The sequence below is a fragment of the Megalobrama amblycephala genome, linkage group LG9 (genome assembly GCF_018812025.1).
Source record: "Megalobrama amblycephala isolate DHTTF-2021 linkage group LG9, ASM1881202v1, whole genome shotgun sequence".
NCBI classification, from domain to species: Eukaryota; Metazoa; Chordata; class Actinopteri; order Cypriniformes; family Xenocyprididae; genus Megalobrama; species Megalobrama amblycephala.
In genome coordinates this window covers 40,224,727-40,247,580 of record NC_063052.1, presented here as the reverse complement: position 1 = coordinate 40,247,580, position 22,854 = coordinate 40,224,727, and the positions used below count along the sequence as shown (strand labels likewise).

Below are 22,854 nucleotides of genomic sequence, written 5' to 3'. Positions count from 1 at the left end.
GCCATCTTGCAAACAGACAACCGTCTTGTCTTGCCCCTCCCACAAGAAGCGGATTTCGCCTCGGACGCGCGTCAATTTCGCTTCAAACGCTTGTTTTTTACGCGCGTCTATTTCGCTCTAGACGCGCGAATGCATTCAAAATGTTCAAGCGGCAAACTAGACGCGGTAGACGCGAATTTGACGCTCTATTCGCGTTTGGTGTGAACGCAGCATTAGGCATGACACGAAGCCGATGCCTGCAATCCCTTCAGCCATGACTTAGCTATTCACGATACAGCACTAGCCTCGAGTACCTTATTGCTTTTATAATACGGTTACCACACAATACAAATATTAAGTCCAAAAATATGCATCAATGCAACTTTCATGAAGTAAACTTTCACTAAAAGCCTTCCTTCCGCCAGAAAAAAAATTGTCCCTGACCGTGAACAGCAACAGAAGTTACATTATTATGCCATTAGATGGCGACAAAGACTGTCTTTATGAGTGTGTCAGTCAGAAACGAAGACTTTTACATTGAAAAGACTGAACTGTTGTGAACACGGAACAAGACGCAACTGACAAATGCTTTGACTAGCGCTGTCAGTCACGGGAAAACCCCTTTAACTGTTAAAAGGACAGGATAATGCATCGGACATTTAAACCTGAAGGAAAATGCTAAATCTGAATGCAGGTAATAAACTCACTCACTCGATCTCCTTCTACATAATACCCTACAATATCAATTAAGAACATACAATTTACGTTGCTAAGAGTGGTTGCTAAGGGTGTTGTGTAGTGATACACAGAATCGTTAGGTGAAGCTGTATTGACCAATCAGAATCCCTTTTATAAATTATTCATATTCAACTTTTATGAGTAAATACTCTATATTTACATTTCTGTATTTTACAAATATAACTATTTAATTTGTAAAGTTTAAACAAAAGAATTAGGCTATAAATTACAATGGACAGGTTCTGTTTATAATGTTTACATTTCAGCATTAGACTGATAACACTGACCTTGAGTTACTGACTCTTATCAGACATGAGTAATACAAACCACTCAATGACACACTAAAGACTGATAATTCAGGTCAACACATGAAGGAAGAAAGTGTAAAATATCTAACCACACTTTCCACAAAACACTATCAAATTCCATATAGGCTATATATATCACAGTAGCACAACATTGCCATGTTTTTTTGTTTGTAATCCTGATTTTATCCTGTTAATTGTTAAAAAGGGAAAAGCATTGCAGTTTTGTTTTTCTTGATCTTTTTCCAAGTAATTTTAAAGAGGTTTCTTGTTTAGTTATTTGTTATTTTGGCCATGCCTCCCCTGAAGCTATTGTCCCCTATTTCTATTATTATTCTCTTTGGCAGGCTATTATTAGTTCTGTTATGGTTATCGCTACTTTTGTGATTGTTACCATTCTTTATAACTTAAAATGAAGATATTTTCATTGAATTGGTGGTTGTGTTGTTGAGTTTGGGACATGAGATTTATTTTATACAATTTTCTATACTTTGTTACTAGCCTAACAGATTTTTTTTTTTTTTTAAACATTTAAAAATCGACATTTTGAACATTCAGAAATAACATTGTTGGAACATTAACAAAACATTCTTATAACAAGTTTGTTAGCTGGGATGGTCCCAGTTCAAATGGTAATTTATGATTTTACAGTAGTAAAAATACAGCAGTAAAAACAGAATGATTGCATTTGATTGCCCTGATAAATTGTTGGAAGTGATTTCATTTTACTGAAGAAATCTTGTGAGACGAACAACAAAGGAAAAGACATTTCTGTATCAAACAGTATTTATTAAAACAATTACACTTACAAAAAAAAGTTCATGATATTTAATGAAAAAGAGGAACAGTTGTGATCAGATGACAGTTGGCATAAAATCGCCAGTTTTGTGACATTTCCCCTCCTGATCCGAGCAGGATTTACAGCCGTGAATTTGAATACTACTTCCTGGTGGTATTTTGGAAAGGCATTTGCGTGTGCTGAACTTCAGGCCGCGGTGTCGTTTTATTGTTTCCCGTGTCCCGTCAGATGGAAGAAATGAATCATTTGAAGATGCAAACACAAGTATCACTGTGATAAGCACACGTCTCTGTTCGAGAGCTGTACATTTGTCACACAAACGTTTAAACACAAGCGTAATGTTCGAGAGTCTCGTTACGAGTGTCCCAACACCGGAAGTCCGGCTTCCCCGGCGGGATCCGGACAGACCTCCAGACGGGCCAGTCGGCTCTGCTCCAGCGCGATGGCCTCCGCCGAATGTTTGCATTTCTCTGAGCCGCACTGACAGGTGAAGTACTTGCTCTTGATGTCCCAGAAACGATCGCCGTAATCAAACCTGTCAGAGAGAGCAGACGCGCTCATAAAACTTATCGCCTGGACAGGATGCAAATACGGCCATAAATTCCTTGGGATCAAGACGTCAATAGCCATGAAATCATAAAGCAATTAGTGATTACACACAAACATCATCTTATCTCTCACCCCAGTTCCTGTCCGGTGAAAATGTCCCTGGAGCTGAAGAAGGCGATGCGAGGGAAGCGCAGGTCCTGGTGCAGCATGAACACACGCACAGGGATGATGTTGGGGTCGCACAGGTGGTTTATGAAGCGGCTGATGTTACCATAGTATCGGGCATCAATACAGTACACTTCACCGTCCTGTGAAAGACACGGTTATTACAGTTTACTAACATAAAACTACTAAAAACAGTTTTATTTTTTTGTCATTTTAATTTTAAGTTTTAGTCATTTTGTTGTGTGTTTAGTATTTTTTATATATTTTTTTAGTTTTAGTTATTTTAATACATCAAGTTAAACTTAGCTGAAATAAAATCAGTTGAATTTTCTTTACATTTTATTTCAGTTAACGTTTATTTGATTTCAAGTAACAAAAATGTTTTTTTATGGTTTCAGTTTAAATTTTACTTTACTATAATAACCCTGAAAAGCACAGAAAAAAGGAGACAAAATTTAAACAAATTATATAATATTTAAATAATACCAAAATAACACTGGTTAAAAGGACAGAATTCAGGACATATTTCAATTGATTATATAGCATCTGATGGCCTGATAGTGTCTTTCTGAGCACAAAATATTACTTGCATTGTACATAGATGGTGTTTTTAAATTGTATTGCATTGCATTTTGTTTTAAAGCAGGTGAATGACCACCATATGCATGCCGGTTTTGGTCAGGAAATCAAACTTTTTTCCGTAGTTCTCAAAAATGTCAAGTCAAAATTATCTATATGGTGCTTTTCACAAAGCATCTTTAGAGAAAATCATGATGTTAATGTTTATAATATCTGCATGCCATATAGTTGCATTTAGCAGATTAGAGCAGAGTGATAATATAGTTAGATTTTGTGATGCTATAAACACTCGTGCAGTTGTGATTTGCTATACAGCATATATTGCTTTACATGAGTAGACTGACTGTATGCAAGATATACTTATTTAAATTTGATATAGAGAGAGCTGTGCAATAATATCAGTGCTTCCCACAGGTTTGAAATTTCCCATTACCCACAGCACAAAAATAGTCTACTACATGTGACAAACAAATAATGTGCATTATTATGCATTGTAAATGATGCAAAATTGCAGCATTTAAATGGTTCTCCTTTTCCTATGTTCTCCTTGCTGTCATATAGTGTCTCTCTCAGTGAATGGGACACAGATTTTACTAGTAAAATTTATAAAATGAATAATATATGTGTCAAATAATGTTCTTAGTCTTTTCTTCCTGTGGGGGAGACTACAATATTTACTATGAATTAAATGAAAATCAAATTAAATACAATTTATTGTGTAACCAAAATACCAATAATGCCCAAAAGAAAAAGAAAAAACTTTTAATTAATTTGACTTTTGACTACTTGACTTTTAATTATAAACAACCCCGAAATACACCGGGACTCTTACTTTGAAATGTCTGTACTATTGCAGGCTGATCCTTCAGATTCTTACAACCGTATAAAACATTTTATATAAAGGCCATGAAGTAGATATTGTAATAATTCATCAACTTGAGTTCATTAGCAACTGCTTGGCATAATTCTGCGCTTTTCACTGATTGAGAATCACTTTGAAGCAGTCTGAGGCACTGTTGCGCGAGCTTGTAGAACGCGCAACAGCGCCCCCTTGTGACTTTGCAAAATGCAGCACCTGTGGGAATGTCAGCGCCAGTTCTGACGCACACATAACGAGCAGGTACGAAACGACTAGCTATTCGATCGCGGATGGTTTCATTATCTTGCACGGATATAAAAGTATAAGAGGATAAAAATAATAAAAATGTGTCTCCAAATATACTTGGGCGGCCGTTATTATACGTGGGCAGCCCGCCCAAGTAAAGTCTATGTGTGGGAAGCACTGAATATAGATACATTTTACAAGAAGTTGAGATTTACATTGAGGGTAAATAGTTTTGGTGCAAATTTGTCAGTGAATTTGCATCGTGTCACTCCTCTAGTAAACAGACTGAAATCAGAGTCACTGCACCTTGTTGTCCAGATCAAACAGGTACGAATCGTCCTCCCTCACGTCTGCTTCAGCGTCAGAGATCAGCTCGCCAACATACCTGCAGAAATACACAGATATTACAGCAGAAACAACAGGACACCCTTCTGAGGAACAGATGGTTTGTCAAGCTTTTAGGAGGAGAACAAGCTGAGAAACCCATTAAACCAGCTTTGCATTGAGCTCTTAAACAGATACTTTGAAGGCATTGCACAAATTCACATGGAGAGAAACTCACTCGCAGATGAAACTTCCTTGAGGAATATCTTGAAGCGCTCTGACGCCCCACCCCATCTTCTCAGTGCGGTAGAGCTGCAGACGCACCCTGAAACACACAACACAACACAACATACTTCAAGCCAAATTAAAGAACGAACTGACGTGACGCCATTTCAAACAAAATCAGGCCAAAATGGTGTTTGAAACAAAGAGAAGCTTGTAAACTCCTTTGAACCCCCATTGGTCATGAGTCTTATGATGTCATAGGTGGGTGTGGCTCAGAGGCTCCACCTTCTTTGACGTGTAACTCTTCTGGTTCATTTCTTCTGTTTAGTCCGTTGAGGTCAGACGCGAGTAAAAACATGAACACACTGAAGAGCCGCTTTATAGCAGAATATCAAGTTGTAATTGTAGTTTAAAGCAACACTGACACCGTTTTTCATGTTTAATACTGTGAAGCTGCTGCTTTAAAGCAATTTATTGTATAAAGTGAAAGATAAATAAACGTGATGTGACTTTATGGGAGTCCTGAATCGCAGATCTGGTGCAAACATATCCACATTGCTATGATCAGATGCTTTCTGAAGTGCTGTTTTCTCACCACTGTCATTTTTGTTGTTTATTTTGTTATTGAGAGGAAAGCGCACAGCACATATTTACATCTGACGGCATCTGGATGTTTGTTAAAAAGCTATTTAATTATTTAAAAACTTCTTTTCACCCTTAAGCGAAGAACATCGCCATGAGAATAAGTAAAGGGCTTAGTCAAAATCATCAATTATTTATACTTATAGGCATTAAAAATATGACTATATAAATAAATATTTTTTCTAATTGTTCAGATGAACAATTGTTCAATTGTTTCAAATGAAAATTAGCTTCTTTTCAAATCACCAGCTGAATGAAAATGCATTTTCACTCTCTTATGGAACAGCAGAAATATAGCGGTTACCCTGTGCAGCTGCGCTTTAGAAATGCGACTAGTTTGCATGTATGACATAAACATTGTCATAATTTATCGACAGTGGATCATAACCAATCATTTGCCATAAAAGCACAGTATTCATTGACTGCAAACAGCTCTGAACGTGCAACAGCGCAGCGTTTTGACTTTAAAACGTTCAATGCTCAAACTTAATCAAATCCTCGCCTTTTGAAGTTTAATGATCTCACTAAGCCGTATCTCGATTCCTGGTTTTCTGTCTTTAAATTTAAGACCTCTTGAAATGATAATCAAGACTTTTCTTATAAAATTTGATAAAACTGAATTTAAGACTTTCAAATGACCAGCTCATGCAAAAGCGTTAATTTGACATGCAAAACATTTCAATACAGCAGATTTATTCTGAAAATAACTTACTTGATTCCAGCTTGAACCACTCGGTTCTTGCAGGTTTTGTGGCAGGAACAGGCCATGTTACACTCGAAGATCAGAGGCGGCTCGATTTTATTAAACTCCTGAAGAAGACGTTGATCCTGCCAGAACACATGCGTGCTGTTATACAGTCTTCAGTCTGGAATATTAGAGCTTCTCATAGAGATCACAAAGCTGTATTTTACCTTATCGTACCAGCAGCGGATGCTGAGCTGCCCGCAGAGACAGTTGCTGGAGGAACAATCGTCCGTGCAGCTGCAGTGCTGAAACACACACATCACACATCTATAAAACCAGCTGTGAACAAACGCAGGAGAAATGTGAGTTCATCTTATTATGAAGTACAATTATAGATACTTAGTATTGTCAATGCCTTTGTTGGTTACACAAGTAACACTTAAAAAGTGTAAAAGTAAACATTAAATTGTAGTGATTTTAACAAGCTTTTTATTTGGGCACTAAAGGATTTTTTTTATTCTCAAAGGGTTTTATTTTTATTTAATCACTTATTTTTCTTTTATTCATTAATGACAGTAATGATTTGAGAACAAATGATTCTTTTTTGGTTGGTTCAGTCATAAAAAAAAGAGATTTGAGAAACAGTCCGAATCAAAATTACAATTGGGAGGTAATATTTTATAACAATGATTCATTTACTGATACATTATTGTTCATTATTGTTGTTTAGGATCAGTAAAATTGTTTTCATGTTTTTGAAAGAAGTCTCTTCTGCTCACTAAGGCTGCATTTGTTTGATCAAAAATCAATATTTTCTATTTGAATTTATTATTGGTGTATCCAAAATGTTCAATGTCTTTATTCATATGATTTCTTTTGTAATTATTTTTTATATATTATTATTATTCTTTTCCATGTTATTGATTTTGATAATCATTTATATAACATTTATAACATCATGAGAGTGGCGTGGGGTGTCGTGGAGGGGTGAGGCGTCTACGTCGTAACATCTAGCTACTGGTGTACCTCAGGGCTCAGTGCTTGGACCGCTTCTCTTTTCCATTACATTTTCAATAAAACAGCTAAAGGCGCATCTTTTTCGTCAACACTTGACCCATTAATACTAACAATTACTATTCTATCTGTATATATATTTATTTATAAATATATATGTACTGTGCTAGACTAACTGGGACTAGTCACAGCACAAAACATAAGTAAATTTGTCCTATTTTCTCTATACTGTGATCTTCACAATCTTCATCTGTTAGATACTGGATTTTATTATAAACTATTATTAACGTGATTCATTTGTTTGTCACGATAATTTTAGATTTTACAAATATTTTGTGTGTGTGTGTGTGTTGTGTATTTACTGTAGTGTTGAGAGGCACCTGCAGGTGTGTGATGTTGCGGTCGATGTTCATGGCGGATGTTTCACAGTTCTCCGCGATGTATTTGTAGTCAGACGGACAGCCTTCATCGTCCACACCGTTAACACACGGGATGGGAACGTTCTCATAACCCTGAGCCACGTCACTACACACACACACACACACAAAATCTAGTTCAAAATAACAATAAATACTATACGGGTATATAAATACTACTAAAATCACGCTGATACACACATTTCATTCTCAGCATTAGAGACACACACTGACCTGCATATGATCCTCTCCGTCCGTACGACGCGATTGGCGATTCCCCGACGCAACTTCCTGTTGATCTGCAGCGCCACCCATACGGGCGTGTCACTGCGGGCGAGAGAGAGCGGCGTGTCGCCCTCTTTGTTCATAATGTCGATGTCAGCACCCCGAGAAAGAAACAGCCTGAAATAAAGACGCACAGGACATGTTAGATGAGCACATGACACCAGAAACAGACTCACAGGTGGCGTGTGACGCACGTGACGCAGTCGGTGAAGCCCTCGCGCGCGGCGATGTGCAGCGGCGTGTCTCCGTGCAGGTTGACGGACGACAGAGGACAGCCGGCGTTCAAAACCAGTTCTGCGATCTCAGCGCTGCCCGCGAACGACGCCCAGTGCAGACAAACATTCATCTCCTGTACAAACAAAACACACATCGGGAGAACACTTTATAATTAATATCATTCTTCTAGTCATGACAAATCAAATCAATTAGTCGCGATTAATCGCATCTAACATAATAGATTGTGGTTATATACATATACTATATATATATATATATATATATATATATACACACACACACAATATATTTACAAACGTTTATTTTAGATGCGATTAATCGCGATTAATTGACTTGACATCACTAGTCAAGTTATGTCAGATTGCTATTTGTAAATAAAGATAAGAAGAAAGATAATAATCCCTTTAATCAAACAAATGACAAGAAAAATAATGTGAATTCATTGGAGAGTTATTATAGTTAACTAAAACCATAAAAAAATATTATTGTTACTTGAAATAAAGCAACTTAACTCACAAAATATTAAAAAGGTTTAATATTTCAATAAAAAAAATTAAATAAGACAAAACAACACAATTACTAAAACTTTAAAATTAAAATGATCCTAGATCATAAAATTGCAAAATTAAAATACATAATTTTAAAATAAAAACAATCAAAATAATTGAATCAAATCAGTGCAAATCAAAGAATTATGTGCTTTTGTCATTTTTATGTATTTTTTACTTATGTATATTTTTATATTGTTCTATTTAGCTTTCATTTATATTTATTTCCGTTTTAGTAATTGTAAAACGTAATTCATAAAAAGTAATTTTAGTTCTTATTTTCAACAGTTCTTATTTTTGTTTAAGTATTAGTAATGTTGTCATGTGCTTGTCATTATATGTTTTTATTTTTAATATGTCTATTTGGCTTTATTTTTAATTCAGTTGTACTTTTAGTAATTTTATTACTTCAACGTAAACTTGTTTATTTCAATTAGTTGCCAAGGCAACACTTCTAATTTGTAGGTTTTAGTAATTCTGATATGTGGTTTTGTCATCTTTATTTTTATTTTTTAATATCTCTATTTAGTTTTAATGTATTTTTATTTCAGTTTTAGTAATTTTAGCACTTCAACATGTTATTTTAGCTGCTAAGTTTCTAATTTCAGTTTAAGTTTTAGTAATTTTGTATGTGCATGTGTCATTTTTATTTATTATCCATTTTTATTTTTTAAATATTTCTATTCTGAGAGACATCATGAGAGTGGCTTTGCATGTCGTGGAGGGCTGAGGCGTCTAAATCACATCATCTAGCTACTGGCGTGCCTCAGGGCTCAGTGCTTGGACCACTTCTCTTCTCCATCTACATTTTCAAGAAATGGCTAAAGATGCAGCTTTTTCATCAAAACTTGACACATTAATACTAACACTTACTATTCTATCTGTATATCTTTTTATTATATATTTATTTATCAAAAAAAAAAAAAAACTAACTGTGACCAGACACAGCACTTATATATTGTTGTTGGTTTGATTGCTTCTATTATTCTCTTTTGTAAGCTGATTTGGACAAAAAGCGTCTGCTAAATAATTAAATATCAATGGTCAAAGACTCACTTTGTCTCGGAGCGTGACGTCGGCTCCTCTGTTGAGCAGAGCTCGGATCACGTCTATATGTCGGTGTTCTGCGGCCCAGATGACGGGCGTCCAGCCGCCGCTATCCTGAAACACAGAGCCGATGTCAAACACCTGCAGCTGCAACATGAGACGGACTGACGCGCTCAGAAACACACCTGTGCGTTCAGATCCACCTGTCCGGTGCTCAGTAACAGCATCACCACCTCCAGGTTCCCCAGTTTGGCAGCGTGATGCAGGCCTGTAGATCCGTCCTCCTCCTGAACACCAAACACACCACATTCAGCACTGAACGCCAGCAACGCTAAGGTCATGGGTTTGAGTCAGGCATGAACTGTCACATGCACACCTTGAAAGCAATGCAAGTGGCTTAAAAGCGTCTGCCAAATGCAAACATGGAAATGTAACTTCACACAAAACTAGATGATTTATATTTATTGTTTTCCACAACTAGGAGCAGGTGGCTTGGGATGTTTTAAGCAAGTGTGTGTGTGTGTGATTCTCACTGCATGATAGACGCAGGCTCCGCTCTGGATCAGGTATTTCACCACCTCCACATGATTGTTCACGATGGCCTCTAACAGAGGGGTCCGCAGGGTCTTGTCTTGGGCGTCCACCTTAGCGCCTGCCTAAAATCAAAGCATGGCACAAAAGCAGGAATTTTAATAAACATTTTCCTCAGATACAAACCGAGACAAGGCCAGTACTCAGAAAATAACAACAACAACAACATTTTTCTGCAGCAGGGTTTCCCAAATGTTTTTGTCATCCAATCCACTTTGAGCAAAAATATTGTCTTAAAGTCTTAAAGATTTTAAGTTAACATTTCAATAATTTAATAACATATTCACAGTAAACATTTCATATATTTTGTGTTTTATTTTGATTGTTTTTAATCATTGATTTTTAATTTGACTTTATTTTAGTAAGGGATTTATTTTAATTACTTTTATTTTAAAATTGTTTTTGTTTTGTTTTTTTTAGCATTTTTTATAATTTAATTTTTAGTAAGAGTTTTATTTTGCTCTCATTTAAAAATATTTAATTTTCCATTTTTATGATTCAATTAATTATTACTAATTTTATTTTGATTGTTTTTAATTATAAAACTATGTATTTTAATTTTGCATTTTATGTTTTAATTTTTAGTAAGGGTTTAATTTACTATTTACTATTTTGCTCTTATTTTAAAATGATTTAATTTTCCATTAAATCATTATTAACAATTATTTTATAATGATTCAATTAATTATTACAATTGTATTTTGATTGTTTTTATTTTAAAATGATTTAATTTACCATTTTTATGATTTAAATCATTATTAATCATTTTATTATGATTCAATTAATTTCTAATTTTATTTTGATTGTTTTTATTTTAAAATTCTGTATTTTAATTTATCAATTTTATGGTTTAATTCGATTGCTGTTTTTTTTGTATGAACATTTGTATGATTTATGTAACTTTTTTTTTTAATTGCATATCTTAATTTAGCATTTTAAAGATTTAATTTTTACTAAATATTGTTTTTATTTTAAAATTATGGATTTTAATTTTACAATTTCATTGTTTAATTTTTAGTAAGGCTTTTATTTTGATTGCTGTTTTTTTTAAGTATTTAATTTTCTATTTTTATGATTTACGTAATTATTATTATTTTTAATTACATATCTTAATTTAGCATTTTAAAAGATTTAATTTTTACTAAATATTGTTTTTATTTTATTTTTATTATGGCTTTTATTTTGATTGCTCTTATTTAATTTTCCATTTTTATGATTTAATTTATTATTATCTTTTTATTAACTCACAAACCCCAGTTTGGGAAACCCATATGATCCATATAATCACTATAAGCAGTGACCTCTAGCGTGCAGTGGATGTTCAGAAGTCACTGAAGTGTGGCAGTGGAGCTCACCTGTACGAGCAGGTAACAGACCTCCAGCAGACCTCTCTGGGCGGCCGCGTGAAGAGCGCAGCGTCGGTTCTGAGAGTCCGACTGATACGACGGGTCGATGCCCTCCACTGACAGAGACACAGAGAGAACATCAGATCTGATGCTGAGAAGCTGAACAGGTGTGAGACGTGAACACGAGAACACAGATACGTACTGAGCATGAGCAGAACTCGCTGAGCTTCACCCTGTTTGGCTGCGGGATACAGCTGACGGGGGTGAAACCGCAGCTTCTTCCTCCTGACCAACCGGAAAGAGCCAAACAGATCACATGACAATGACATCATTTTTAGCCTGAGTATGTTCAGAGTGGCATACTACCATACTGTTTTAGCATCAATTCTGCACAATATATTTTAATTTTGTATATTCATAATTTAATTAATTATTACTATTTTAAAATTGTGTATTTTTTTATGCATTTTTATAATTTCATTATTTTATATTGGTTGCTTTTATTTCAAAATTATGTACTATTTTTTTTTGATTGATTTTATATTAAAATGATGTATTTTAAATTTGCATTTTAATGATTTAGTTAATTATTACTATGTATTTTGATTGTTTTTATATTAAAATGTGTTTTTCACATTTCAATTGTATTTACTTTAATTGTATTTTTTATAAATTATTACAGTGTTTTATTTTGATTTATTTTAAAATTATGTATTTTAATTATGCAGTTTTATGATTTAAGTATTATTACTAAGTATTTGATTGTTTTATTTTAAAATTATGTATTTTAATTTTGCATGTTTATAATTTAATTCATTAAATATTTCATTTCAATAGTTTTTTTTATTAATTAATTTGCATGTTTATAATCTGATATTTTTATTTTAAAATTATGTATTTTAATTTTCTATGATTTAATTAATTATTACTATGTATTTGGATTGTTTTTATATTAAAATGTGTTTTAATTTTGCATGTTTATATTTTTAATTCACTATTAAGTATTTTATTTAAATTGTTTTTTAATTAATTAATGTGCATGTAATTCATTATCACTGTTTTATTTTGAATTTTTTTATCTTAAAATGATGTATTTAAATTTTGCATTTTTATCATTTAATTAATGATTACTAAGTATTTTAATTGGATTGTATTTATTTTAAAATGTTATTATTTAATTTAAAAGAATTTGAAATTATGTATTTGAATTTCTTCACTAATTTTTTGACTTATTATATAAACAATAAAAAAAAATTAAATAAATAAAATACATATTCATTATAAAATACATATTTATTTAATACCTATAATAAATATTTAATAAATATATTTATTTGATGTATGAATGTGGTCACCTCTCGGTGTCCTGTGTGAGAATGGCTCTCTGCAGCGCCGCCCTCCTGTCTCCAGGTGGAAGTGCGCTGGGACAGACTGGCTTCCCATTGGGTAGGACGAGCGACGGTCCCACGCTGTCCACCCCGCCGTCGCCCAGGGCGACCACATCCTCCTCCCCGCCCCCTCCTGGAGTGGCATTGGCCGGCTGAGGTTGGGGCTCCACCCCATTTCTTACATCTCCGCGACAGCGCATCCTCGCACTACATAAAACAGACATAGCAAAGCGAACAAACCTTTTTGTTTATTTGCAAAACTTAAATTTTAATCAGAGAACAAAAAGTAAAAAGATCATATTTATTAAAGAGGTCATATTAGTAAACTATTTTAACTCACTTGATTGGCTCTCCCATCTTCTTGTCGTTGTTCAGCGCCCGTGCTGTGGCGGCGAGGGCGGACGGGAGCAGGGAGGGTGTGGTGGTGGTGGACGAGGCGCTTGCAGTGACCACATTAGAGCCAGATGAGGGCGCTGCAGGAGGGATGGTGACCTCACGCGCCTCTGACGCATCCTCGCCGCAGTGAGGGCAAAACAGCAGGCCGACGCCCACTCCTCCACGGCTCCGCCCACCACCCAGCACAGACACGCAGCCGCGGTGGAACCGATGAGTAATACGAACGTCCGGACAACATTCCAGAAACGTTCCCTGTGCCGAAAAACATGAGGAGGAGGAGCTTTGAGCTTCATGTTAGACATTTTTTCCTAAAAATGGGGTTTTTGAGTTGATGAAAAGCTTAATTAAATCATAAAATGTAAGATTTAAAATAAATACATAATAAATTACTTATTAAAAGTTATTTATTTATTTAGTTACCTGTGGCATGTGACCATTAACAGACATGAGAGAACTGTGAACATGCAAATATGTTGTTAAATTACTGAAATAATAACTTAAAATCTCAGGAGAGCTTTAATTAAATATTTTCGGTTAAAGAGTTTTGGCTGACAAAAAACATTTGGGAATCCCTGAAATAAAGCTTTTAAAAAACAGTTAAAAGGATCATTTACAAAAAATAAAAAATAAAATAAAATAAAATATATATATATATAGAAAAATAAACAAATACATAAATATATATAAATAAAAAAAGTAGAAATAAATAATTATGTAAATAAATGGTTAAATCCAGAAATAAATGAATAAATATTTATTTTTTATTAAATATTTTGTGAAACACTACGAACTGTTGTTGTATGGAAAAATATTTTTATTTTAAAATTATATACTTTAATTTTGCATTTTTATAGTTTAATTTCTTAGTGTTTTATTTTGATTTCTTTTATTTTAAAATTGTGTATTTTATTTAGCATTTCTATTATTTAATTCCTGCTAAGTGTTGTTTTTATTTTAAAATGATGTATTTTAATTTTGCATTTTTATAACTTAATTAATTACTAAATAATTTAATAAGATTGTATTAACATTAAAATTGTTTACTTTAATTTTGCATGTTTATAGTTTAATTCATTATTATTATTTTATTTTTTATTGTTTTTAATTTGAAAAATATTAAAAAATATAAATTATTATGTATTTTAATTTTGCATATTTTATAACTTAATTATTACTAAGTATTTTAATTAGGTTGCATTTATTTTCAAATAAAATGTTAAAATGTTACATTTTTATAATTTAATTAATTATAATTGTACATTTATTTATTTATTTATTTATTTTTTTGTTAAATAACAACATGCAACATGAGGGTGAGTAAACAATAAGTTTCTCTTCTTCCTGTAAGACAACTGCCGTGTTCAGAGACACTCACAGAGAGGCAGAAGTATCCGCATCCGGGACAGCAGTGATGTTTGACCATGTGTGAGCGGTGCGTCTCACACAACACCATCAGAGACACGCGGCTGGAGGGACGCATGGTCTCCCCCTTCACGATCACACTGGTACAGCCCACCAGCTGAAACACACAGAGGACGGGACGACCCACAGCAGAGAGACGGGGGAGATCAGCTTTAGTTATATAAATCCCTCTGTGACGAACACTTGCAGAAGCAGGGCTCACCTCTCCGTTGATGCTCTCTATGGCCATACAGGTCCTGTTGGACCGAGCGCTGAATCCGTCCACGCGCGGCGCCTCCATCCGGCAGCTGCACAGAGGAAGCTCCTCCAGACGCTCCGTTTCTGCGTCACTGCCGTCTACACACACACAAATCAGCATATTAGAATGATTTCTGAAGGATCATGTGACTCTGAAGACTGGAGTAATGATGCTGAAAATTCAGCTTTGATCACAGGAATAAATTACACTTTACAATATATTACAGCTATTTTAAACTGTAATAATATTTCACAATTTTGACTGTATTTTTCATGTGAGCATGTGATGGTCACACACCTGCGTGTGGAGAGAGAGAGAGGCTGTCGGCTGCTGAGATGTCCAGAGAGTCCAGAGGAACCTCAGTGTAGTCGGCCGCTGCGGATTCACCTGTCAGACACACACACTGCTCACATCTACACACACCACCATCATCATCATCATCATCATCATCATCAGGTGTGTGTCTCACCTTTATCTGCCTGCGGCTCTCCAGCGGGGGGTTTGTCTCTCCCTTTACCCTTCCCTTGACGCTTCCATGGTGTCTCGTCTCTCTCTGCTCCTGCTTTCTTGTAAGAGGCGAGGGGCCGATCCGAGTCCGAGCTCTGAAACACACAACACACTCATCACACACACTCCAGTTTATCAGTTCACCAGCACACAACTGGTCATTTTGATATCAGCATCAGTTCATGCCGTTGCTTCTTCTGTCAGTTAATAAGTAAACAATGAGTAAACAATGGTATATCTATATATATTATATATACATATATACATACATACATACATACTGGAATTTCTAACTTCAAACTTCGATAACATGGGGATAAATATATTACTGCTGTAATACAATTGCTCTGTAAAAATAAAAAAAAAACTTAAGTATATTAATTATTTTAGGTTGCAGTAGTAAAATTACAATACTTATGCCTTGTTATCTTCATTAGCAAGAATGCAAGAACTATTTTTTAGTTAATTTTGTCTAAATATTGTGTAAAATGTTTAGAGTTCAAACATATTTTGACAAATTAATTATAACGACTATCCTTCCCAAAAAACAAATTTTTCCAGGCATTCAAAATGATTGGATAGGGATTTAATGTAATATTTTACACCAATTACACTTTTAATTAATTGCTAGACAATAAGGCTAAATTTATTAGTATTATTTTTTTTAATTTCCATTACTTTTTTAATTTTGTATAGTATATAAAAATACATAGTATTTTTTATATTATAAAAATATATAGACTTTTTATTTTCAATTTTCAAAACAATGTAATATTTTATTTTTAATTTTATTTTTAATTTCCATAACTTTTTTAATTTAAATAACAAATATATAATATATAATTATACAGACTTGCTTTTTATTTATTAGTATTTTTCTTTTTTAATTTCCATGACTTTTTAAGTTTCAATAAATAAATAATAATAAAAAAAAAAAAAATATATATATATATATATATATATATATATATATATATATATATATATATATATATAATATATATATAAAATTCAAGACTTACTTGTTTATTTTATTTTTAAAAATGGTATTTTTTTTAAAATGGCATTTTAATTTTTTAATTAACTTTTTAAATTTTAATAAAAACTAAATATTATATATATATGAGAGAGAGAGAGAGAGAGAGACTTCAATTTCCATAATTTTAATACAAAAAAATATAATGTATAAATATATAGACATACTTTTTTATTTTCAAAAAGTTTAATTTTTTTATTTTTAAAAATAATTTAAGGCCAAATTTATTAATATTTTCCTTTTTTAATTTCTATGAATTTTTTTAAGTTTCAATAAATATATAAATACATATTTATTTTTATACTTACCTTTTTAGTTTTCATTTATAAAACATTTAAATATTTAATCCTGCTTTCTAGATATTGCCATCGACCAATGAAAAAACAGTATCTGTGGAAATCTTTTCCGAACATCCTGAAATTGTATAAAAATAATATGCTCTTTCACTTAATTGGTTAGAAACACTCACATGATCAGACAGATGCCCCTCCTCCAGCGTCTCGTCTGCCATCCCATCATCTGACTGCAAAATAAAAGCACAAGTGTCTCAGATCTACAGCAGCCGTGAGTCTCTCTGAATCATGTGATCGCAGTGACGTGTTCACCTTGCTGTCGGAGTAGATCAGGTCGTCTCCAGAGTAACTGTTGTAGAGCAGGTGGAAATCTTCCTCATCGGCCTCCTCATCAAGATCCTCCAGCCAACCACTGTGATGCTCTTTAGTTGCCGTGGCAACTGGCTCCTCCTTCCCCATCGCTGGAGATGTGGTCATCGCTGAAGGCTGCGAAAAACAAACACCAAACTATATTATGATAAGCAGTGGGATCATAATAAAACATACAGTCAGGCCTCTAAATTCTGACTGGATGAGCTACAATAGTGAATACAAATCGACTATCCATATTGCTTAACATAGACTATTATTATTATTATTATTATTATTATTAATAATAATAACAAGAAAACATGAATTATTATTAAAATATTTATTTATTGAGCAATGCTATGTTATCATATTGCTATGATAAAAATACCAATAACAACAAATAATAACTATTATTATTTTATTTATTTATTGAACAATGCTATATGTTACCATATTGCTATGATAAAAACACAATAACAAAAATAAATAATAATAATAATAATAATAATTATTATTATTATTTATTTAACATATTTATTTAACATTAGTATCATATTGCCATTACCAGTATTTTCTAAAAACAACCAATTTCAGGCAATGTTTAATAAATTAATAATAAAAATAATAATAGCTATGATTATTAACAACAACAATTATTACTATTATTATTATTATTATTATTATTATAAAATTATTAATGTATTTATTTAATAAACACTGTTGTCTTTTATTGCTATGATGCTATGATTAAAATTAAAAATGATAATTGTTATTAATAATTAATGCAATGGTATCTTTTATCATATTGCTATAATAAAAGAAGATAATAGCAATAATAATAATTATTATTAATAATTTTGTTTATTTATTTATTGGTATCTTTATCATAGTGCAATTACCATAATTTTATAAAATCAACAATGCATTCCAGGCAATGTTCAATAATTAAAATAATAATAATTAGTTAATTAATTTATAATTAATTAATTTATTTATTAAACACTATTTTATCGTTGATAAAAGATTACTATAACAATCATTTAAAATAGTATTTTTGTTATTATTCTGCTTCACACTGTATTTAAGAACACAGTTAAACCATGCTAAAGTGCTGCACTGCGTCTAATGGTTTATTGCTTTATTTTAAAGCAGTCAGACACACATGACGTGTCGTTCCTCTCACCTCCGTCTGCGGCCTCTGCACTTTCTCTGGAGTTCCTGCAGGAGGCGCCGAGTCATCAGAGTCCAGACCCACCTTACGCTTCTTCACAGCTACAGAGAGAAAAACATGTAAACCTCAACTGCTCACACGCCCAAACGAATTATACAGAATATGATTACACAAGATTGATGACCTGAGTCTGCGTCTGTTTTCCCGCCGCTGATGGGTTTCTCAGGCGCAGCTTGTGCAATCGACTCGATAGACTTGATCTGCTCAGAAACACAGGAGAATCAGTTTCAGTACATCTGCTGACCTCACCGTGACTGTGTGCTCATAGCCAATGAAAGAACCTGTGGGAACGGAGGTCTGTTCATGGTCTTGCGCGCGCGGTGGACTTTAGCCGGAGGACTGGCTGAAGACAGAGATGAAGATGAGGAGGAGGACGAGGAGGAGGAGGAGGAGGAAGAGGAGGAAGAGGATGATGGAGCCGTCTTACTGCCAGGACCGCAGACGCTCATCTTAGCTCTGCCAGACGCCGGCGAAGAGAGGGACGAGGTGGAGGGGGACGCGCTTTTACCCCAGCTGACTGTGAGGAGACACACACACAACAAAATAACACAATCTTTTAGGGTTATGACAACTTATAATGAAATTATGTTTTTACCAACAAACTACACTGGAACTAATTTGCAGGAAAAACAGACATTTTTCAGTTGATTATTCATGAAAATGTATTTATGTGTATCAATTTAAAAAGTTACACACGTCCATAGTGGATAAAAATGTCCGTGTCTAAAAAAATGTCATAAAAACTTTAAGTTTGGGAGCACAGACTTAAATTTAGATTATTGTTGAAGTAAAAAAACGTTTAAAAAGTGAATCCAAAAAAAGTTATAGAGGTTTAAGTTTATGAACATTATTTTATATAAAATATATATTTTATGAAACATGTTGAACCCTAAAACTGCTAGAAAAAATCTAAGCAAGTTCCAAATTTCAGGTTGATATCTCAAAAAATGAGCTTTCAGTAAGATTGTTTGGATGCAGTACCACATTTTCTCCATTAGATGCCAGTAAAACTCAACTGGTGCACACAGTGGTTGAATTTGTGATTTGCAGTAGTTTTTCTCTCAAAACTATTACTTTTTTTTTTTATTACACACATATAAACCACACTCTCACATCCACACCAACACACCCACACAATTATAGCTGCATAATTTATCAAATTGGCTTAATAATATGCAGAGGCAGAAAACAGGAATAAATTATTAATAAGTATTTGCTTTATAGGCTAAATCTGAGAATATGGCACCATCTGGTAAAAAAAAATATTATATATATATAGAGAGAGAGAGAGAGAGAGAGAGAGTAAATTTTACATTTTGAAGCCTTGCCAACAGAATGAAAGCATATTAACAAATGTCCCTGGGGTTAAAAATTGCAATTTCAATGGAGACATTTTCGTCCTTAAAGTCCTGATATTAACTATTTTGTGTTACTAGTGTAAAATGGATTAAAGGAAATGGGGGTGAAATAGTCAAATTCCTGTGTATAAAAATACACACCTGTGCCTAAGTTTATGTAGTTGGCATTAACACAGGCAAAATGAGCAAAAAACAAAACTGAAAAAGGCAAAAATGTTGAATAGTTTCAACATAATTCACTAGAGGTGGGAATCACCTCATGGTACCATATTATCACAATACTTAACCAACGATATATTACTGTGATTTTACACATTTTGCGATTTGCCGAGTATTGCGATAACATATTGCGATATATTACCATTTTTCAACTGCAAATGCCCCAAAAGAAAACTTTGTCCACTTATATTTTTGTCTGTTCAATTCACATTTTCATATGCATCTCCTTCATTCCTTCCTTGTTCAATATTACCACAGAAACTTGAGTTTAAATTACACACAATATTAAGTTGATCAACATTATATCAATAGAACTCATCAAAACAAGGTTGCAACTTAAAAGGTTTAATTAATATCAATAAATTAATTTTATTTTTTTTATCATGCAACCATGAATTTAATAAAGTTGTGGCTTTTTAGAGTGTAAAAAAAATAAATAAATACATTTTTTTTGTTTTTTACTATTTACATTTACAACATATGTGACCCTGGACCACAAAACCAGTCGTACAGGTATATTTGTAACAATAGCCAACAATACACTGTATGGGTTTCATGAAGATATTTTGTAAATTTCCTACCGTAAACATATAAAAAAATATATTTTTGTGAGTGGATATGCATTGCTAAAGACTTCATTTGGACAACTTTAAAGGTGATTTTCTCAATATTTTCATTTTTTGCACCCTCAGATTCCAGATTTTCAAATAGTTGTATCTCAGCAAAATATTGTCCTATCCTAACAAACTATACATCAATGGAAAGATTATTTATTCCAGGGTCACATATATATTTTTTTCATACTTTGGCATAAAATTATTATGCTGCCAATAAAAACTGAATGATAAAACTAAAACATTAGAGCAGTAGTTTCAGAGCTCTAGACTGTGCTGTAAAGCAGCACCTGTGATCAGTGTTGCCAAGTCTGTGGTTTTCCCGCAGAACCGTGCAACTTTAACACTGTTGCCACGGGTTGTTTTTCATGTCCGCGGATTGAAGCGACCCAAAATAACATGATATTTAGCCCGTGGAATGCAAATCTTACAAGGGAAACCACACCAAAAACGTGGATTTTACCCCGCAGAATGTGATTTTTACCGGGGGACCCCCCTGAAACTCGATTGGGATAGTTTTGAGTAGCAATTGGGCGGGTTTTGTTGTGAAAATCTGGCAACCCTGCCTGTGACTCACCTACGAAGGTTTTAGTGGACGCGGAGGGCCGTCCATCATCCTGACGTCCCGTCAGATCCTCCATCTGTTTTCCCTTTACAGGTGAAATCGGCTCCGCTAACATGACAAAAACATCACAATTAGAACAATACAGATTAATAGAGAAGCACAGATCCAGAAATTTAGATTATTATAATAAATCTAAACAATTTCAAATGCTTCAGTCTTGAATTTTACATGCTTCAAGTGAAATCAGGTATAAAAATGTGATAATGTGCAGTATTAATGATAGAAAAACCTGCAATCTTATTGTATTTCTCATATAAAGCCAACCTAATCAGGCTGATGCTGATAATTTAATAAAAACTGTTATTGATGGTAATACCAAAATAATATTAAAGGGATAGTTCACCCAACAAACACACACACAAAAAAGATATTTGTTTGGACCCCATTGACTTCCATAGTATTTTAGCCAATACAATGGAAGTGAATGGGGACCAACAACTGCTCGGTTACAGACATTCTTCAAAATATCTTTTTTTTGCATGTGTGTTCAGCAAACTCATACAGATTTTTCATTTTTATGGGGAACTATCCCTTTAATGTCCTATGTTATACACCTGTACAGTTGTGCATTAAAATGAAATAACATCAGAACATTTTAATGAACTTTAGCACAGATCCAGATGAGTTTGTGAAACCTGTCTGAAGCCCTGCTTTCTAATCAAACTAATGCTAATACAGAAAAAGAGTGGCCAGTCACTGATTTCTCCTGTGCATCTCTACTAATTAAACATTAATATGAAAGAGTGACACCCTCACCTTCATGTTTGGATTGAGGAGAAGAGCTCTCATCTGATGGAGTCTGGAGCAATATAGTCAAAAACATTCAGTTAATATGACTTATAGTCCATAAACACACTAAAATATGATCAACACAGACGGTTTACAAAAACCTGCTGTTGTAATCAATAGCGACAAATAAACTCAAGTTCTAAAGAGGAAACTTGGTCAACTTAAATAAATATGAAGTGACAGCAAAATATTTACCAATGTTTTATTTGCATTAAACTGATAATCAGAGGTCATAAACTTCACATGCTTAATATTTTAGCAGCACCAATCAGCTAACACCGTAACGCGTTTATTGGTTTAAACAGCAGCTGACTGGAACAATGCAAATATGCAATTAATCAGAAAAGCCGCATAACTTGTGCATGTTACAGTGATGAACTGAACACTACATGCTGCAACACCAGCAGCATGTGAAAACCATTGAATGAAAGCGTCGTTATATCCTCCATTAGGGAATACACATTCATAACGCAACCTTAAACATGCAGATGCACGGCTGTAATTAAGCATGCACGTGTAAATGTGTGTTTTATTGTGTGTTGTGTTTCTCACCTCGAGCGCGCGCTCAGCTGCCGACATGTTGCCGGATGCGCTTGAGGGGAACCGCAGCGCGCGCACCCGCCACTTTCGCTAACATAAAAGTCTGCTTCATTCATACAAATACTACTCGTGTATTGTTTATAAATGACATTGCGTATTGTTTGTCGTTTCTATAAAGTGTTATCGCAAGAAACGTCGGAGAAAAAAAGTTTATTAAACAACGAACACGTTTAAATAAAATGAATGTATTCGTGAGACACTTTTACAC

At 33.6% G+C, this 22,854-nt stretch overlaps 1 protein-coding gene across 4 annotated transcripts; it reads right to left on the bottom strand.

The window, feature by feature from the left end:
* Window positions 1-1,790: 1,790 nt before the first annotated feature.
* ehmt2 (euchromatic histone-lysine N-methyltransferase 2) lies at window positions 1,791-22,824 on the bottom strand. Of its 4 annotated transcripts, none has more exons than XM_048203229.1 (28): window positions 22,599-22,824; window positions 22,014-22,056; window positions 21,210-21,305; window positions 18,723-18,958; window positions 18,566-18,641; window positions 18,394-18,482; window positions 17,172-17,345; window positions 17,036-17,089; window positions 15,493-15,625; window positions 15,321-15,410; window positions 14,988-15,121; window positions 14,739-14,882; window positions 13,308-13,615; window positions 12,935-13,174; window positions 11,782-11,864; window positions 11,589-11,695; window positions 10,176-10,298; window positions 9,828-9,929; window positions 9,652-9,756; window positions 8,005-8,168; window positions 7,760-7,927; window positions 7,490-7,634; window positions 6,323-6,400; window positions 6,123-6,238; window positions 4,782-4,868; window positions 4,526-4,604; window positions 2,503-2,678; window positions 1,791-2,356 (listed from the first exon to the last, which is right to left on the bottom strand). In XM_048203229.1, the coding sequence occupies exons 1-28, from the start codon at window positions 22,623-22,625 to the stop codon at window positions 2,176-2,178; spliced, it is 3,558 nt and encodes a 1,185-aa protein (XP_048059186.1). In that variant the 5' UTR covers window positions 22,626-22,824; the 3' UTR covers window positions 1,791-2,175. The 4 variants fall into 4 exon arrangements, with proteins under 4 accessions (XP_048059186.1, XP_048059187.1, XP_048059184.1 ...); XM_048203230.1 differs by having other exon boundaries at window positions 8,005-8,159; XM_048203227.1 differs by lacking the exon at window positions 22,599-22,824 and adding an exon at window positions 22,242-22,528.
* Window positions 22,825-22,854: the final 30 nt, after the last annotated feature.